This window comes from Plectropomus leopardus, chromosome 4 (genome assembly GCF_008729295.1).
Source record: "Plectropomus leopardus isolate mb chromosome 4, YSFRI_Pleo_2.0, whole genome shotgun sequence".
Taxonomy (NCBI): Eukaryota; Metazoa; Chordata; class Actinopteri; order Perciformes; family Serranidae; genus Plectropomus; species Plectropomus leopardus.
Window position 1 is genome coordinate 37665437 of NC_056466.1, and position 19695 is coordinate 37685131.

Genomic DNA, 19695 nt, shown 5'->3' on the forward strand with positions numbered 1-19695 from the left:
TTTCAGCTTTGCGGATCTCAGTTACAGAACGACGCTTCCACGTCGAGATTAGTAAATAAAACATACATTTTTATTTAGTATTCACAGATATATCTGATTTTTGTTTCCTTACAAATCGACTTCATACAGAGCACAATTTGGCATCGAAGCGAATCACCGGATATTTGCTCAACTCCCTCCTTCCGCCGGAGTGCGTCACACAAAGCAGCGCGTCTGTCTCTCTGTCCATGGGAAGGAGCCATGTTGAGCCAGAGCCTAATGCTGTGTTTTTAATAACCGTAAAGCAAACATATCGTCAGAAGTGGACTGTTGTAGAACTCTGACAAACGGTAAATCATATCAAAATGTCCGCGGACGATTTTCAGACAAAGTACTCCTCCGTCATGGAGAGTATGCTCAAAGCTGCGATTGCCGAGACCACGAAACTTTTCGAAACTATGGTCGACGAGCTGAAAGCAGAAATATCACGAATCAAGAGGGAGAACGAGGACCTAAAAAGAAGATGCAGCCTGTTCGAAAATGCGAGAAACCAGCCGTCTCTTACCAGCCGACAAGGAGAGTCTGTTGCGGGGCCGAACGGCGGCTGTGACAGACGTGACCGCGCTGTTCAGTGTGGTGAGTTGTTATGGCCGTTACCAATCGCAAGTATGTAATCTTAACTGGTCCAATTCTTTGATAAAGTAAAGTGATGTGTAAGATAACTTTCTAAGCATGAGTGTTGTGTGGGACACCTACAGCAGCTTCTGTGTGTTGATGTGTCTGTAGCTCAGTGTCGCTCAGTCTATAGGAAGCGTGGGATCCAAAATGGGAGGGAAACCATACAATGCTACCGGACTCGTAACAGCGTGCTCCAACAACTCCAGCTTGTGACCGCTTGTGGACACCCTGGTCGTGAACAGCTGACAAACACTATTCACTTATATTTAAGCTACATTCAGTGTCACTTTTAATCCTTTGTTGTCGCATAACTTACTGCCCTTAGTGTAGGCCTAATTCCGTTCTGTTGCGTGTTGACATGAAATGAAGTCACAAGTAGAATTGATTGTATGATTGACACAGGTTGAAATGAAAATGTTTTAAAATCTCGTAATTTAAGAAAGTCTTAAACATTTTGTCTTGCCTAAAAATCTGTTGTGTGACAGTTGGGATGATCAAATAATAATGCAGGTGTTTGTTTCAAGAGTTAAAGAGACAGTTTACCCCCAAACCAAAAACAAAACATTTTCCACTTACCCATAGCACAACTTATCAGTCTAGATAGTATTGGTGTGAGTTGCAGAGTTTTAGAGATTACGGCTGTAGAGGTATCTGCCTTCTCTCCAGCCTTAATGCCATGTTCACACTAAAAGCAACACCCATTTTCACGTGGTGTTACTTGCAGGTATTGAGTGGTGAAGTAATGAGTCTGAAAATGCGGAAGTCCATAAGCTTCTTATGCTTCTTAATCTATAGGTTTTTTGAATGGGTTTTCGGTTAAATGCCCTAAATAAGGTCTGTGGTTAACACAGGCTAAAGATATTTAGGCCTTTTGTTCTGCAACATAAAATATGTTTGCTTAAACCCAATTTTGAACTTTTAAGGTTTTACTTGTCTTAAAAAAGGCAGTTGCTAACAAGTGGCTAAATAGGACTACAATGTTTGTTGGGGACGGGAAACGTCATCACAGCAGACACAGAAACTCATTAAACCCACTTGTCTGTTGTTACAGCTTTACAGACTCGCACTGGAACTTGTAGATTTATCTGTTTATAATATTTTTTGATCATGTTTTAACGTGTTTTTACAGTGTTTGTTGTGGTGACGTTTAATATGTGTGACCACGATGTAGTTCGTGTGTAGCCTAACAATAGCTTTTTGCTTTTGGTGATTTAATTTACGCTTAACAACACACAAAAGTGGTGTTCATCTGCGAAGATTATCACGCTGAACAAAACCTGTAAGTCTCATAAACATAGAGTGGTGACGGGATGACATATTTTTGTTGGCCAACCAGAAAGTTGGCATCGCACTGGTTTCCTCGTCAAAAACCTTGTGTGATTTTTGAATGGGATTTTCGATTATCGCCAAAAATAATCTCTGTGACGAACACAAGTTTATGATACTTACGTTTTGTTCAGCGTGATAATCTTCACAGATGAACCCCACTTTTGTGTGTTTTGAAGCAAATGAAATCGCCAGAAGCAAAAAGCTGTTGTTAGGCTATAGACAAACTACATCATGGTCGCATGACTTAAACATGGCAACTACAAACACTGTAAAACACCTTAAAACACAATTGAAAAATATTATAAACAGATAAATCTACAAGTTTGAGTGCGACTCTGTAAATCTGTAAAGGTGGACAAGTGGGTTTAACGAATTTCTGTGTGCAGTGTGATGACGTCTAACGTCCGCAACAAACTGATCCCCCGATGCCAACCACGCCAGTAAGTCATCCCAGGTGTCGCATCTGTTAAGGGTTTTTTAGCGTTCATAGGGACCTTAGATTGTCTTATTTTATCCTCTGTTTGTTACTATTACCCCTTAACAAAGTAAAAGTAATTTACTTTTGCTTTGATTAAGGGTTGCAGGTTTTGACGTCACAGTTCGGTTCATTTTTGGGACAGTAAGGGAACAAAATGCAAAACATAAAATTGCTTGTTTTTTATTTGGAACTTATGTAAACAACAGTTTACACATGTTTTAGTCAAATGTACTGTGATGCAAACAATATACAAAATATATAAAGAAAATAAAAAGTAGAATACTGCTGCAAAGTGCTGGTATTAATTTTCCTATAAGTAAAATATTCTCAAATAAATACAAATATAAAAATACATTTCTCACAGCTTATTGGCGCAGATTAATAAAACATTTCCACAAGTAAAGTCCAGCACTAACAGTTAAAGCTATCAGTCTAATCAGATTTGTCTTTACTTTTGTAAGAATGACATGAAATATAGACAGAAAATAAAAAATAGAATACTGCTGCAAAATGCTGGTAATAACTTTTCCAATAAATAAAATATTCTCAAATAAACAAAATATATGATAAAAATACATTTCTCACAGCTTGTTGAGATAGATTAACAAAACCTTTCCACACGTGAAGTGCAGCACTAACAGTTGAAGATATCAGTCTGATCAGATTTGTACTTACATTTTTTAAAAATGACACAAAATATATGAAAAAAAATAGAATACTGCTGCAAAGTGCTGGTGATAAGCTTTCTAATAAATAAAATATTCTCAAATAAACAAGATATATTATAAAAATACATTTTTACAGCTTGTCGGCACAGATTAACAAAACTTTTCCACATATAAAGTGCTGCACTAACAGTTAAAGCTATCAGTCTGATCAGATTTGTCATTACTGTTTTTAAGAATGACATGAACTTTCCCATATTGTTCAGAGTGCAACATTAACAGTTCCAGCATGTAGCCCTGTTCAGTTTTATTCACCCTTCATGTTTTTTGAAAGAAAGATTATCTTGTCCACATTATCTGCTGTAAGGGGAGATCACAATGTCAATTACAATGTCCCCAGCGGTTGGAAATACCCTTTCGCTGGGGACAGAGGTATGGCGAGGTAGCACTTTGCTAACTTGGCAGTTAGGGGATATATGGGCTCATTGGTCTTCCACCATAGAAGAGTCTACTGAAATACAGTTCGCTGCCTGGTATGAGGCAGCCTCTTCCTTCATCAGCTGCAAAGTAGACTTGTTTCCCACCTGCATCTTGAAGAGCTCACCAAACAGCTCAGGCATCGCTGACTTCTTCACAGGAGGAGATGATTCAGATGGCTCTGGGTGTCCTGCCCCTGGGGACAAACTGGCTGCTGTTGTCCCTGTGGTCTCCTCACACTGTAAATTAAAATACCAAAAAAGGATAAATATTTGATATGAATACTAGTGACACTAGCAATAAGTTGTTTCAAAATTATCAGTGAAAAAGACATTTTATGCACATGAAATTTATTACAATACCTGTTCTTCCATGACCACAATCTCTGTGGTGAAGCTATTGTAGATCCTGCCATGACAGGCATCATCCACATGAGGAAAGGCTTTGAACCTCGGGTCAAGTGCTGTGCATTTGTGGAGGAAGTCCTGACAAGAAGAGTACCTGTGCTCCAGGTTTTCTTTGATGGCAACCTTGACTTGGGTCTCAGTTGCACTGTCTTCCTCATTGGGTTCCATAGAGTGGAGAACTATGGCTTTGAGGGGCAGGATCATAGATGCTGAAGGTGTAGCTTTAGTGCTTATCAGTGTTGTGAGAGTTTTTAGTGGCTTAAGGATTTCAATTACCTCCTCTGCCATCCTCACATCTGTCAGACAATGTGGGGATATATTTCTTCTTGAGAGCCTTCTCTGTCAGTACAGAGTACACTGCTGCTTGCTGCTCAAGGTACCTCTCAAGCATATCATAACTTGAGTTTCACCGGGTGGTGACATCCTGAATAAGACTATGTTTTGGTACATTAAGCATCTCCTGTTTGCTCTCCAGTATGTGCACAGCTGTTGGGCTACGGTGAAAGAAAGACACAATCCGTCTCACTTTACCAAGCAGTCTGGACATTTGGTTGAGACCCATTGCTTTCTCTGAAGCTAGATTAATAGTGTGTGCAAAATATCCAATTTTGGGTTCCAGTACAGCTTCACTCACTGCATTGACAATATTCCTCGCATTGTCTGTTGTGACTGTAATTGTTGTTCCTGGCCTCTCTAATTTCCACTCCAACACTGTCTCTTTTAGTCCCTCTGCCAGATTTACGCCGATATGTTGTTCATACATGGGCCGCATTTGAAGAACATGGCTCACCATTTTCCACTCAGGGATGTGATGGGCAGTTACCGTTATGTAGCTGTCGTTAGCTCTCGATGTCCATCCATCAGTTGTGAGTGCTACTTCACATGCATTGGACAAGTCTTGGACAACAGCAGATTTTGCTTAGTTATAAAGGCCTGGTATTTTTTTCTGGCTGAAGTGCGGACGAGAGGGTCCTTCATACCAGGGCTCAATCACCTTCAGCATGTGTTTCAAACCGACGTGATATTCACACCCCGGTGATGCCGTTTCAAATGTGTTAGCATGTTTGTTGTGTTGCCAGAAACGCACCTGATCTCAGCTGAACAATGTCGGCACACTGCCTTCATTTTATCCACTTGTCTTTGTCCGTTGCAGTGTTTAACAAGGAAGCCGAAGTGTTCCCAAACAGGACACCTTAACGACAAGGGAGGGTCTTCAAGCTCTGGTTTCTCACTAGCGGTAGCATCAGCTTTAGCCATGACATCAGCTAGCCAGAGGCTGCACGTGTAGCTGCAGGTGGCTAGTAAACAAGCAAAACTTCTGTCCCGCCACTTATTATGCTTGTGTGGGAACTCACCCGTGCACCCGTCCGTACTGGACTGCACATCATGTACCGAAACGGTTCAATACAAATACATGTACCGTTACAACCCCAATGTGCACTGATAAGCTCCATGACAAACAATGCTGCTATTGATATAAATTGTGTAACGTTAATTCATTCTAACCTGATGCTTACAGAGCTGGCAACCTACCCTTCATGATGACTAAGCTGCTGGTATCAGAGGATGACACATGATGTTTCTCGTTGTGCCGTTGGTGGTTGGTCTGCTCGTAGTAGTGATTGTAAGGTGAACATTGGGCAAGCGGTTGAGTGTGGGCTCACTTTGTTAAAAGTCACGAATGCAATGTATGTCAAAGGGAAGCTGCAAGTGCAGCATCCCATGAATATGAAGTACTGCATCATCTTTGTTAGCTTTAGCAAAGCAGCTAATGCTGACATTAGTCCAGCGGTGAAGCCTCAGAGCCCTGGTGGCTCAGATGGCAATGCTACATAGGGTAGCAAAACTAAAAATGCAGTAAACAGTCCTTAACACTAATAAGGCTGCAGATAAAAGCTTTGTCACAGTTGTTGTCATCGATTTAGCACTTCTAAAGTAACGTTCTGTTCCAGTTTTTTTATTTAATCCTATAGACGACAGTAAAGGAGCAGCCTCTGCTTTGCTCTTAATAGATGGAAGTCAGACACCCAAGTCCAGCACATTAACCATTGCAAAATGAGGGGAGATGACACAGGAAGAAACAGCATGATGTCACAGGGCTGCTGCCAAGTTTATCGTGAAAGACAGCCCTTCACTTCAGTTGAGTGAAGTTCGTTTAGGTTTGCTAGATAACTGCTGATAGGTATGCTAAGAATGAAGTTTAAGCTGCCCTAATAATTACAAGCCTTAATTAACAACTATAATAATGTTTTTTTTGTTTTTTTTTTTTTACTCAAAGGAAACTGTGCAGCTTGACATGAGAAGTTCTACTGTTAAGAAACCTGGGAGTTCTCTCAGTTTGTGGAAGTAGGGCCAGTCAAAGAAAAAGCCCCATGATAAGTCACACAGGACAGGGGAGAAACCCTGCAGGTCATGTCAGTTTGTGGAAATAGTTTGTCAAATGAAATTTGAATAGCCAGTGTCACATAAAAAGTCATACAAATCATGGAGTTGCCCAGTTTGTGGCAATAACAAAACAACTAGATTTTTTTTCAAAACTTTACATGTCATGTCTTTATTTTCTGCACCAAATTATAGAGTGCAGTATGGATAAGATTTTTGATATGTATCGGTACTGTCAGTAGATAATATATACAAATATAAATTGTGTTTTATATAAATTGTGTTTTCTATTATTTATCAGAACATCACAATATTTGCTTAACAGCAGAACATTTCAATGTCTATATGTTTCATTTCAGGGATTGTATGTTTGTATGTGAAAGCAAAGTTTTACACTCAGCAGAATGAACAGTTAAGTTTCACTTTCAATGCGCCTGACAATCTGCTGCACCATCTCTGCCCCAAGTGTGCCAGATATTACCGCTTTACATGTTCAAAAAGCACTCCTAATGAACAGTCCAGCTTCAAAAATGTATTTGTACAAATGCATCTAAGTTCCCTGCTTAAAATCAACTCTGCTGTTAACATAACCTGCTGCCTGCTTCTGCTTCTTTCTTAATATTACCTCAACGCAACACCTCTGCTCTCTGACAGAATTGACATATAGCTTTGTTGTGTACTGTATTTTTCTTAGGGTTGCAGCGACCTACCAGTTTTCATGGTATACCGTGATATGAAAGTTGACGGTTATCATCCAAAAAAAAAGCCAACAATCCCATCTTAATTTTTTTATTTATTACACATACTTCCATTAAGAAAAGGTTTCAAGTCTCAATTATAGAACATCTGTCCACAAACCGAAGTGTTTTGTTTTCATTCCGACAGATAATAATAATAATTCTGGGGTGCTCAGTGGCTCACCTGGGAGAGCGGGTGCCCCATGTACAAAGCCGCAGTGGCCGTGAGTTCAACTATCACACTCACACATCTAACCTATCAAATTAAGGGACCCCCCCCACACACACACACACACAAAATAAAAATAAAATAAAATAAATAAAAATAAATTAATACTACCACTACTACTACTACTACTACTACTACTGCTAAAAAAAAAAAAAAAAAAAATAATAATAAAATTCCGTAATATTGTGAAATGCAATATTATCAGAAAAATTTCATACAGTTAAAATCCTCATTGTGCCAAGGGTTGGGTATCATTTGGGTTTTCCCTAAAACCAGTGCCATTAGGATACTTTTAAAATGGTACTGATGCCTGAACTAATATAACTGACTGAACTCATATTTTTTTCAAAATAAAGCACAAAATGATGGTTAACAACATTTTTAATTGCAAAGGCAAATTTGAACTGGAAATTGAATAAATTACCTTTCAACAGTTTAAAGTACACTTAGATAAAAGAATATAAATCAATACATAACGCTTGACACTCCTCCACGCCTGCCAACAGGCTCTTAAAACAGGGGCACTGACAAATGGCCTACCTTCAACACCCCTGCCTCCATATAACCCTACACTACAGATGAATATAAAAAAGACAAGGATGTAAGTAAAATGACTTAATATGTGTGAAAGTACAATTACTTTAAAGTCATTTTCAGTCATGAAGTTAACAGTAAGATAATAATGAACAAAATGAATAAAGAATGTGAAAAGGTTTAAATTTGGTGTCAAAAATAGGCTATAGTGTTTCTCTTTGTTACTGGGGTGTAAACCACGTGTAGTAGCCTTAACAACATTTGGATATATTATTGTATGGAGAGAGGATGACAGAGACAGAGAGGGATGGAGACTATGAAGCCCAGCCCTCCTGTTCTCTGTTCCTGTCCTGTTCTCTGGTTTAACACTGAAATGTGTAAATGCCACTGCAGACTGAGGTCTCTACTAACAGAGACAAAGTGATGGCTGACTCTTATGAAAGGGTCGGCAAGTCTACGGTACGTCTAATTTATGAAAAGTCTGTATCGTCATGCTGCATGCTCATAAACACATCCAGGAGCCAACTCACAATCTCACAATAAACAAGCATGCAGCAAAGAACAGCGCTGCAATATTGGTGCACCTCGCACATTAACACTCACCTTAAACAAACTAGCAGCTCTGTCTCACAAAGTGTGAGAGTAGTAAAAGTAGTAAAACAATAATGATAATTATCTGAATATAATTTTCCTCCATAGTGAGATAATAAATGTTCTATTAATCCTTTATATAATTAAACCACCCATGCACCTTTTAGAGGGGAGGCAGTAATAATAATAATAATGATAATCTTTATTTATATAGCACTTCTTGAGCGTAAGCACAAAGTGCTTCCCAAATAAAAAGGTTTACAGAGTAAAATAAATGCCTGACACCCATGCCGCCCCTCCCCTGCCCCCTAAGAACATTAAACCACAAATAAAATAACAATGTGTACAAAATACAATTTCCTAATAAATAAAGAAAATATGGAGAAGAGAATTAACCTAATTTAAGCAGGTAAAACTAACATTAAAAGAAGAAACGAATATATAGGCAGATAAGACACAAGTGAAATAATAAGAACTAATATCATATAAAACAGGCTGAAAGCCAGTAAAAGAACAAACTCTTGAATTAGTGTAAAGAAGTGAAGAAGAATATGTAATGCATTTTAAGTGCCAGTTACCACCCGCCATTAGTCAGGAGAAGATTGAGCAGCAACAATAGTAGTAGAAGAAGACTGGGGGACCAGCTGACTGTGGCTATCTTCTAGCCACTAAAGTGCACAGCATTCTGCACTCTGCACGTGCATTTAGTCATTGTGTGATTGTTATAAGATCAGATAATCCTTATTGGTCCCACAGTGGGAAATTTGCATTGTTACAGCAGCTATGGCCACCACTTCATAACGTTAGCTATAGTTGCTGTAAAGTTTACTACTCTAATGCTGATGGTAGGTTAGAAAGTTAAAATGACTGTCTAACAGGCTATTTCATATGATGATATAACAAAGTGACTGAAGGTAACGTGAAAAAAAAGGTTAGCACATTTCCTGTATTTCCTGTATGTAAACATGATTTCTGCCTCAGTCACGTCAAATAGACTTTCACCGCTACTTCATGATATCATGGAAGTCTGTCTTTCATTATTGTTTTGATTGAGAAATGGCAGAAATTAACATAGAGGGTGTGAAACATACAGAAAATACTGACCAAAATTTTAAAATTGGCTGTCCAAAGAATTTGACATGCTGCTGGCCAGAATTAAGATTTGTGTCTATTTTTAGTGTTTTATTTAGTAACATTATTTTGATTCTAATTGTTTTTAATCTACCTTGGATTTGTGAAATGTTCTGCTGCTTGGTGAATGTTGTCATGTTCAGACAATAAACAATAGTTTAAATGACAATTAACAGTGAAGGTCACTTCCTTTCACTCAGTTGAAGAAATCAGTGTTAAAATTCAGAAGAAACAATGACATGTTTTTTTTTGGTAGATAACTATTGATATCGACCAATAGGAAAATTTATATTGTGATAACATTTTTAGCCATATTGCCCAGCTCAATAAGATGGACCCAGTGTCTGAGCAAAGGTCAAGGGCATCAGTTACTGAGAGCAGTCAGTGCTGGGTTCCCATGTAACAATACAAATTTAGAGCTAACTGTAGCATCACACGGCTAGCAGTTATTAATAGATTGGATGACAGAGTCATGGCATTTTGAGTTTGAGTTTGTTAGGGCCTCGGCGGAGTCATGTATACTTCCCCTGAAACTGTGCAAGACACCCACACATGTTTTTGGTCAGCGTGCTGCAGTTGTTGTTCTGCAGCTGCCCACTCGCTACGCACATAATCTGGCAACGAAATCTGCGTCATGATTCAGCCTGGTTGGTATCAGTTGAATAGGAACCAGTGTCATCATAGCCCTGAGTTTTAGTACCCAAGCCTAATTGTGCCAACATGACTGATGTGGTATCTTTGTGTGCTCGTCATTTGCATCGCTCCAGGATTTGAATCATTTTGTCTCTGCAGCTGAAAAGCAGGTTTGAGTAAGGAAAACAATTGTAACAATATTTGGTTTTGATGTAATTACTCCACTTGAACTATTTGGATACAATTTAGGTAGGTGTTGTACTTGTTAAAATTAGCTGTTTTTGCACACAGTGATTAATGAGATATGTGTTTTGAATCTGCCTTGGATTTGTAAAATGTTTCGCTGTTGGGAAAGTGTTTTGTCAGACATTAAACACTAGTTTAAAACCACAGTTAACAGTGGTTTCAACCTGTTCTTACAAGCAAAAAGTACGCATCTAAACTAAAAAAAAAAAAAGACTATCTTGATAATTATTTTTATCGACTGATATATTTTTTTTTTTTTGTTGTCCTACATGGGACACTAACATTGTCCTCTATCTATCCATTCAAATAGTTAGTCCTGGAACATGTATAGCACCACATATATGCCAAATGACAGAGAGAAAACCAGGCAAAACAGCCTGGGATTCACAGGGTAAATGGAGACTTTTTGTATGCAGATAACACCCAGGTATATTTACCTTTGATGAAGCAGGATATACTTACGATCTCACTTCGCTTTGTTTTCATAAGTAAATGAGTTAAAACAGCTGCTGTGTGGAAAATTTTTTATGCATTGTTTTTTTGAGTTTATATATCACCAATAAGTCTGGCTCTTTGCTTATGTCATGAGTCCTTTTTGTACTCTGAGTCAAGATTAGGCAAGCTAGTTCCTTGTAGATTGGCAGACATTTTTTCAGAGTGTTTACTGTGAATCAGACCAAACGGCATTTGGGGTTTTGCATTAGAACCTTTTTGTAGTCTTAAAAATCACCAATTGTGCTATCTTGTGTGTGTTCATGTTTACAGACCTGGTTCCTTTCCGCACAGTGCTGGTGGAGCAATGTCAACCACTGAGGCACTCATCCTTTCAAAACCAAGAGCGACAATGCAGTTATGAGGGGATTGGGTACAGTTTGCAGGACCACAATTATGGAGAGGGAACTGCACAAATGGCTTTTCTACTTGTCAAACAGGAGGTGCGTGTGTATCTTAGCTGTCAACAAACTTAAGTTTCCCATTTATGTCTTTTTGAAATTAAAATCGTTGCCCCTCCCACCCCCCCGCAGGACTCTTATGATGATTCTTCTCCACAGTCTGTTCTGAAGCAAGAGGAAGTCGAGCCCACTGTGGTCTGTGAGCTAGTCTTGAGTGATAAAGCAGGTGAGGAACTGAAAAACTGTTTTTTTTAATTTCTTAACTTAATTTTTGATTTTATGTGAGATTCACAAAATTTGCAGTCACACCTTTTAATTTCTTTTAATGTTTCCTCTATGACATCTCTGTCACTGCTGTGCCTAGGTTCAACACAGGCTGCCTCTGGTGGAATGGAAAATGAAAGGCCTCTTATTAATCAGGAATGTTCAACTCAAGAGATACCCTTGCTGCAAAAAGATGAAGAGACCCGAGTGGACATGAAACTACCTTGTCTGGGAATGGATAGTAATTTACAAGGAGCCCAGAACCAGTCATCAGAATTAGGGCATTCACTTGTCATCTCATTTGCTGCATTAAAAGACAACATTGAGGAAGACTTTGAAGTCAGTCAGAAGATATTAGAAACAGAGGAAGATCTCTTAACGTCTAATAATCACCCAGTGATGGTTGCTCAGCTTCAACCAGAGGTTGAGCCTCTTGAAAAAGAGCAACCTTCAATGGTAGCCCAACAATGTCAAAGAGAGGACAAAACATCAATGAATGAACAAGCTGATGGTACGTTGCAAGAACATGCAAATGTGCAATGTACAGAGGCACTATCTACACCATTTAACAAAGGAAATGCATGTGCAGAATTAAAAAGTGGCATGGCAGAAGGTGAGGCTATTGCTCAGCCTGACTCATCAGTACGACGTAGAAGAGGACGGCCACCAAAGAAATCTAAATGTCTAAATGAAATTGGTTCTCTGGCTATTTCAGTAGCATCTTTGAGTAGACCAAAACCATCTGAATCTCAACAACTCTCAATGGAAATGGAAGAAGGAACAATTCAGGCTCCATCCACCGTAATTTCATCAGCAACTGAAACACTAAACACACCAACAGTTCAGCCCAGAGAACGCCATTCCTCTGTAACTCTTCAGGATGCAATACTATTAGTTGAAGCAATGAATCAGTCAACAGCACAAAATGCATTTTCCTCTCCACAAAGAATGGCAGCACCACGCCATACCCAGGGTTCTCCCCACGTGGGCACCTTACAGACTGTGGACGAAGTCCCAGCTGAGCCACAGACACCACAGCTTCATGTTGAAACTCATAAAGCTGCAGGCAGTCTATCTGTAACAAAGCCGTCCACTGCAACACAATCATCAATAGAGAAACAAGGTGCCGTTCCCACTGCTGCAGATGCTACTCCAAACAATGGAGCTGAAGCCCACATTAAGGGTGTCATACCAAAACAACAGCATACACTAACTCCATCCAATACTGCTTCAACTTCAGTGCTTTCTTTGACTGCTGCAGTTCAAACGAATGTGCAGTCTCTTCAGCAGCACTCTTCCCATCCTCTGATAACATCAGCGAGTGCACACAGCAAACCGGATGAGGCGGTATCTCATAAAGTCATTGTAATGCCAAGATCAGCATCCTCATTTATACCTCAGAAAATAGCACCCCTCTCTCCAACTCAGCTTCCTACTGTTGTGTCAAAAGTTGTTGCTTCACAGAGAAATAGTTTAATTCAAGGCTCCACAGCTGCAGGCTTACCACTCAGAACAACCTCCCTTTCCTCTGGTTCTCAGAAAACAATATATGTTACACCAAGGAAAGCCACCTCAAAAGACCTGCAGTCTGGGACTTCAACGCACCCAAAAATTACGATAATAATTCCAAGACAGGTGTCAGCTGTTGCATCAAGGAAACATCAGCAGACCATCGTTCTGACAGCAAAGCAGGAGTCAGCCAAATCAGCAGCTGCTGTTACGATGTCATCGCCACAGTTGATTTCTTTGCCACAGGAGTCAGGTGTTTCTGTAGATACACAAACTGCTTCGGATGAAATAGCCATACTATTGACTGAGAAGAGAGATAATACATTAGACAAACTGGAATCACCCAAACATACTGCTTCCCTTTCTGAAACATCTACAGAACCCTTTTCCAGTTTAAACATGTCACATGGGCAAGTGTCTCCACCAGGTTTTGAACAAAAACTCTCTGCTGTGGTCAGATTAACCAGACTCCCATTTCCAGTATCAGCCAAAGAAGCAGTCTTCGTTTCAGAGCTGCCTAGAGATGATTCCTCTGAAACACAATCCGGTTTGCAAGAAGGTACTACACAGGAGAAACTATCATCTCTGGTCATATCAAGACAGTCATCAGAGACCCTTGCGTTATCTACTGACACATGTCCGAGTTTCTCTCGAGTTTCTACCTCTCAGTTGACAGAGCCAAATGATATTCAAGAGAAGGTATCATTACCCTTTGAAAATAGTACTACTTTGGAGAAGTCACTCAACAGCAGGCCATTTACACCATCCAAGGTGTCAGCGTACGTCTTTGAGAGCTCAACAATAGACAAGGACTTGAGTGAGCCTCCAGATGTATCTGGTACAGCTGGTGAACTGAATTCTGACAAGGAAATAATCAGCTTTGCAATGAAAGATGCATTACCCGATGATCCACCCATACATCTAACCTCGATCACCAACAAGGATGCATCCGATCCTCATTTACAGATGACGAAAGCCCAGTTTCTGGCACAGCTGGCAGTGTCACCTATTACGCAAGACACAAAAAAGGTAATGTAGTTGTTAACTGTCCCATCCCCTGTCAGCTACCACTAAACTAGAGTCTAATTCTGTGAGAAACATTGCTTTTGTGATTGCTGTGCATGTGTTTTTGGTGGGGTTTTTTTCTAAATGATTTTCCCTCTTTCCTCTTTGTTTTAGGCCTCCTCTAATGACTCTGTAGGTGCCACAGCTTCTTGTTCTGCAATCAGCACCAGCTACAAGAAAAGCTTGCAAAAAAATACCCTTGTGGCCCGACTTCGAAGTCATCTCAAAACTCACTTGCAATCTAGAAGAACTGAAACAAATCAAGAACGACACACAGAAATAGAGACCTGCCATGTAAACCCGAAGAAACCTAGATTAGTGAAAGAGGATCCAAACGATAAAGACACAACTACAGGACCTATCCCGATCAGCTTAAAAAACCCAAGAGTGGCTGAAGATATTACATATCTGAAAACATCCGACGCAACTCCCATTAGTCCTAGGAGATCAGGACTATGTAAGCAGTGTGATAGACCCAAGCAGACTGTTGTTAAACCAACTTCTGTCAGTTCAAGGAGATTTTCAGCTACTCATGAATCCACTTCTGTCAGTTCAATGAGATGTAGTTCAAGTAGAGATGGTGTAGGCTCCAAAACAAAAAAAACAAATTATGTGAGTCGAAGGAGGACCAACTCACTTATCCCTAAAACTAAAAAATCTTCTCTCAGTCCAAAGAGGTCTAACTCAACTAAAGAAAGTGATAGCCCTAAAAATAAAAAATCTGCTTCTGTGAGTCCAGGGAGATCTGGCTTAACTAAAGAAAATGCTAACCCTAAAAAGACCAAAAACATTCCTGTGCATCTTAGGAGGGTTAGTTCAGCTAGAGATGGTGCTAGCCCAAAGAAAGGTGTGAGCCCTAAAAGTACAAAAACTACTTCTGTGAGCCCTAAGAGGACTAGTTGGACTAGAAATGATGCTAGCCCTAAAAAGACTAAATCTACTTCTGTTAGTCCTCGGATGTCTAGCTTAAGTAAAAAAGCCACAAGCCCTAAAGTGTCTAGCAATGAGTCAACTTCCCTCTGCCGCAGGAGGTGCACCTTACCTAAAGATGTCTCTATCACTACACAGATTAAAACCGAATCCAATTCCTTCAGTCCTGGATATAGCACAACTTCAGATGTTGGTAGTGCTAAAACCACTGCATGTGAAACTAGTTCTCCAAGTGTTAGGTGGCTTAAATTGGCTAAAGATGGTAACAGTTCTAGAAACACAGGGGGATCCACTCCTGCTAAAAAATCCAGATTAATTCAAGATGATGGTGGTCCTGAAAATAGCTCAAGAGTGGTGAATGCTAAGAAGTTAGCACAAGCAGAAAAAGACAAAACAGTTGCTAAAATAAAAAATTCTAGTCAATCAAATTTGCAGAATGAAGCTAAAATAAGCGAGATGAGAGAGAAACATGCTAGCTGTGATGCTGTGAGAAAATGCACAGCTAGAGCTGTGTGGACTCCTCCAACAATGGTGACCAATGGTAAAACACCTCCTGCAGGTGGAAAGAGGGCTTCACTTTTACCCGCAAAGAAAGAGATAAGTGCACCAAAATCCCAGGATCATACAGTAGTTTACCCCCCCAGTGTTTCTCTCTTCCCCATACCTGTCAGAGCACCACCTGTTGTATCACCGTTACAGCCGTTGTCGGTCATTGGCAGGCGTCTGCTGAAGAACCAGTGTGGGGAGTGTGGTCGTGTCCTCAGCAGCATTGCAGCCCTGGAAAGCCACGTTAGTCTTCACAGAGGTCGCCGACCTTTCTCGTGCACACTTTGTGGTAAGAGCTTCCCAGATTCAAAGGGTCTAAAGCGTCATGGTCGGGTGCACCGCAATGGTAGGATCCATGTTTGCCAGCAGTGCGGAAAAGGCTTTGTCTATAGTTTTGGTCTCACCAAACATCTCCAGATGGTGCACAGCAGGATTAAACCTTTTATCTGCCAGATCTGCAACAAGGGCTTCTTCACAAGACGAGATGTGGAAGCTCACATCCGGATGCACACTGGAGAGAAACCATTCCATTGCAACCTCTGTGAAAAGAAGTTTGCTAGGAGGGTGGAACTAAATGTGCATTTAAGATGGCATAATGGGGAGAAGAGACACTGGTGCCCATTCTGTGGTAAAGGATTTTTAGACTTCAACAACTTGAAAAGGCACAAGTACATTCACACAGGGGAGAAACCACATTCCTGCCCACACTGCCCCAAGCAGTTCACACAGTCAGGCCACTTGAAAAAGCATGTTAGAAATGTACATAAAATCCAATGAGATGGACATCCAAGATGCCTCCCTGTTCCACTGAGGACTTTAATGTCTTATATAATGAGAGGTATAATGTGAGAATACTTGGTGCAAAAGGGATCAGTTGAGGTTTTTTTTGTCATTTAAGTTTTTGTAGAACAAATGCAACTGGAGAACTGCATTGTTTTTCTATGCTGTGTTCATCATAGGATTTCTTTTTATTGTATTTTATGAAGGCTTGAAGGTGTAATTCCACATTAAAGGACAGTGCCCATTTCAAACATGCCTGTTTGTAATGGGCCAATTGCCTGGCATATAATATTGCTGCTTGCAACTTTCTGGAGAACCTCTCATACAAACAACTCAACACTCAACACACTTCTTCTTTGGGTTCCGAACAACAAGGGGTATTGAAATTGATCGATTCTAAGAAGCATCCCGATGCGGACCTGGACGATTCTGCATTGATGTAGTGACAGCACGTAATCAATTATTGCTACGTAACGCAGTCTTTCCCCTACAGTGTTACAGGCCTGGCAGTGCACCAGGCCAACGAGACCCCCTGCTAGGCCCTGCTGTTGTATTTTTTCTCCTTAGGAGGTAGAAGTATATTTGCCAACCCTCCTGATTTTCCCAGGAGACTCCACGTCACTTCGCTCCCCTCTCCAGATGCTCTCCCGGCCTCACATTTCTCCCGTATTTTTCACAATTATAAGCCCTCGACCATGAGCGTAAGAGTGCAGTGGCGTCATGTACCACAAAAAAAAAAACAGTAGAAGAAGATTGTAGTACTGAACTGTGTTGCTGTGAACTGACCAGGTTATCTTATGTTGTGGGTCAAAATGCACAAATGCACACTCTCTGTGGTGCACAGTCCTAACCACTGTGTCCTGTGTTTTACTGAACATCTGTAGCTGGTTAAAGAGTTAACACTGAAAATGCACAGAAATTGTTTTTGTTTTGTTTATCTGAACGTGCCTGAATACAGACTGTGTGCTAGAAGTGTGCACTGTGTGCTAGAAGTGTGCACATCACATGGCTGATCAATAGATCAAAGCAGACAGACAGCGTGGCGCAGTGACAGAGGCAGACAAACAGCCAAGTTTTCCTTTACAGCGTCGGAACAGTAACAGTAAAGTCAGGGTAAAATGATAATTAAAATGTGTTTTGAGTTTGTCACATCACAGAAAGATGTGTTATTAAACACCTGCCCAAATTTGAATGATCAAAAAAATCACCAAGTATGTAAAAGAAGGTCTCAGAATCATTTAAAAATGCACAGTATTCTCTGATCTGAAATGCTTGGGGTGTTTCCGCTGGAGGAGCAGAGGCCACGCCCAATCGCGGGACTATCCTAATGATACTTCTCGCTTTTATACTGCTACATTGTCAGGGGTGGGTTTATGCAGTGGTGATTCTAGACCAATTTTACTAAGGGGGCCAGGCAGGGGCCAAGGGCTTTGTCAAAGGGACACATTCAACCCAGGCAAGAGACAAAGACAAGCATTCAAGCATTCAAAATCTTTAGTTTATATGATAATAAGTCATATAAAGTACTGGAGCACAGTAACAGCATTCTAGTTACAGTTAAGCTTTGTTTGAATCTAAAAAAAATAAAACCAAATAAAACATTCTCGCTGGCTTCAGCAACAAAGCAGTGTTCAAGCCTTTAACATTTTTAGTTCAGTATAAAGTACAATAACAACAAAAATACCATTATTGGTATTTGTTTCAGTAACAATATGGAAAATACAGCACTGGCCCCTGTTGGCCCCTCCCCAGAACCGCCATTGGGGTTATGCTAAGTATAGCTCCATTGTATCATCGAGCAATGGTTTTAGGCCCGGCCAAAAAATCTTATAACAGGAAAATGGTGAAAAAACAATTAACATTCTAACTCCACAATTCAGTACGATATAGTAATGGGTCTTTCTAACATGTTTTCACAATCAGTTTCCAACATTTAGAATGTGTTTTGAAACAAATCTCTGAATTCACTTTACCCTAAATGTTCAGCAGGGAAAGTGACTTCTTCAGACTTCTACAGAAGACTTTCTGTTCAAGTCTCAGTTTCAGTCAGACTAGATAGAATTCTTTTTTGTGGCCTGGTGCCCCAGCATAACTGCCTTGCTTTGATTTCACCCATTCTCTAAATGAAGCCAGGTCCACACCAGTAAGTCATCCCAGGCGGGTGTTTTTTCGTGTGTACCACCAGGCCTAAAAAGAACAGTTCAAGAAAACTTCCTCTTAGCAACCAGGGCAGTATGGTAGCAATGTCACATTGGGTTGTGGGGGAATGGAGTTAGCTGACTGCTTGTATTTACTGATAATAAAGTAGTCATGTGCATTAATATAAAGAAATGAGGATGCAGTGCGTCGTGATATTGAATTGAATTGTGAGACCAGTGAAGGTGCACAGCACACTTTAGAATTGTTATGATTTTTAGATATGAAAAATATTGAATTATCTTGCTACTCATACTAACTATACCCCAAAATAACAAACAAAAGGCACCCAAAGCACTGAAAAAATATGTAGCTCAAAAATATATACTACTTACTTGCTGTGAATTTGTACTTCAGGGGAAAACATACTGTTACATTTCCCTCACAGAGAGGTGTTCCTGCTGATATTGCAGGTCATGGCTTCTCTCACCCTGTTAAACATGTTGCAGACCAGTAAATGTGTGCTCACCTATTTTCTCAGATAACTTAACATGCGCTCTCCTTATTTCTTATTCAGACGCTCAGCGGGTTTTTACCAGCAGCCAAATTATCCACAGAAGTGTTCTCCTCTGTAAAACAAACGGACCCGGTGACTTAAACCAGTAAAAACACTGAATAGAGCAGTTTTGCTGTCAAAAATCTGTTTTTGGGATGCTCCCATCACAGAGGAGTCTGCTTAATATGGAGGTCAATGTTGAAACCTAAATGTTCCTGTGAAGAGCCAGTGTTTAGTTTGTTTTGTCTGTTCTGGGTCACTGTAGAAACATAACGGTGAAAATGGTGATCTCCGTAGATGAGGACTCACTCCTTGTGCAGATATAAATGGCTAACTCCCAAGGTAAAGAAAAAAATATTCTTATTTTCAGTAGATTATACATAAAATACAAATTAAATTTCATTTTTTTAAACTTTGTTTTAAAAACTTTGTTTTAAACTTTGTTTAAAAAAATTACTAACAAATCTACCTTCTACCTTCTTCTAAAGAAAGCAGACTTAATATATTCCATTTCTGCCAG

The 19695-nt window shown here is 40.0% G+C and overlaps 1 protein-coding gene across 3 annotated transcripts; it reads left to right on the plus strand.

Moving 5' to 3' along the window:
- The first annotated feature begins 235 nt into the window (after positions 1-235).
- LOC121941992 lies at positions 236-17667 on the plus strand. 3 transcript variants are annotated; one of them, XM_042485057.1, is made up of 5 exons: positions 236-645; positions 11262-11431; positions 11522-11615; positions 11754-14191; positions 14342-17667. In XM_042485057.1, the coding sequence occupies exons 1-5, from the start codon at positions 345-347 to the stop codon at positions 16478-16480; spliced, it is 5142 nt and encodes a 1713-aa protein (XP_042340991.1). In that variant the 5' UTR covers positions 236-344; the 3' UTR covers positions 16481-17667. The 3 variants fall into 3 exon arrangements, with proteins under 3 accessions (XP_042340991.1, XP_042340992.1, XP_042340993.1); XM_042485058.1 differs by having other exon boundaries at positions 11549-11615; XM_042485059.1 differs by having other exon boundaries at positions 236-615.
- The last annotated feature ends 2028 nt before the right edge of the window (positions 17668-19695 follow it).

Bases quoted from the DNA above. Each gene is read 5' to 3' on its own strand.
- LOC121941992 (XM_042485057.1), top strand. From the start codon at position 345: ATGTCCGCGGACGATTTTCAGACAAAGTACTCCTCCGTCATGGAGAGT. The intron at 11,432-11,521 runs GTGCGTGTGTAT...ACCCCCCCGCAG, and splicing joins TTCTACTTGTCAAACAGGAG to GACTCTTATGATGATTCTTC. The intron at 14,192-14,341 runs GTAATGTAGTTG...TCTTTGTTTTAG, and splicing joins TTACGCAAGACACAAAAAAG to GCCTCCTCTAATGACTCTGT.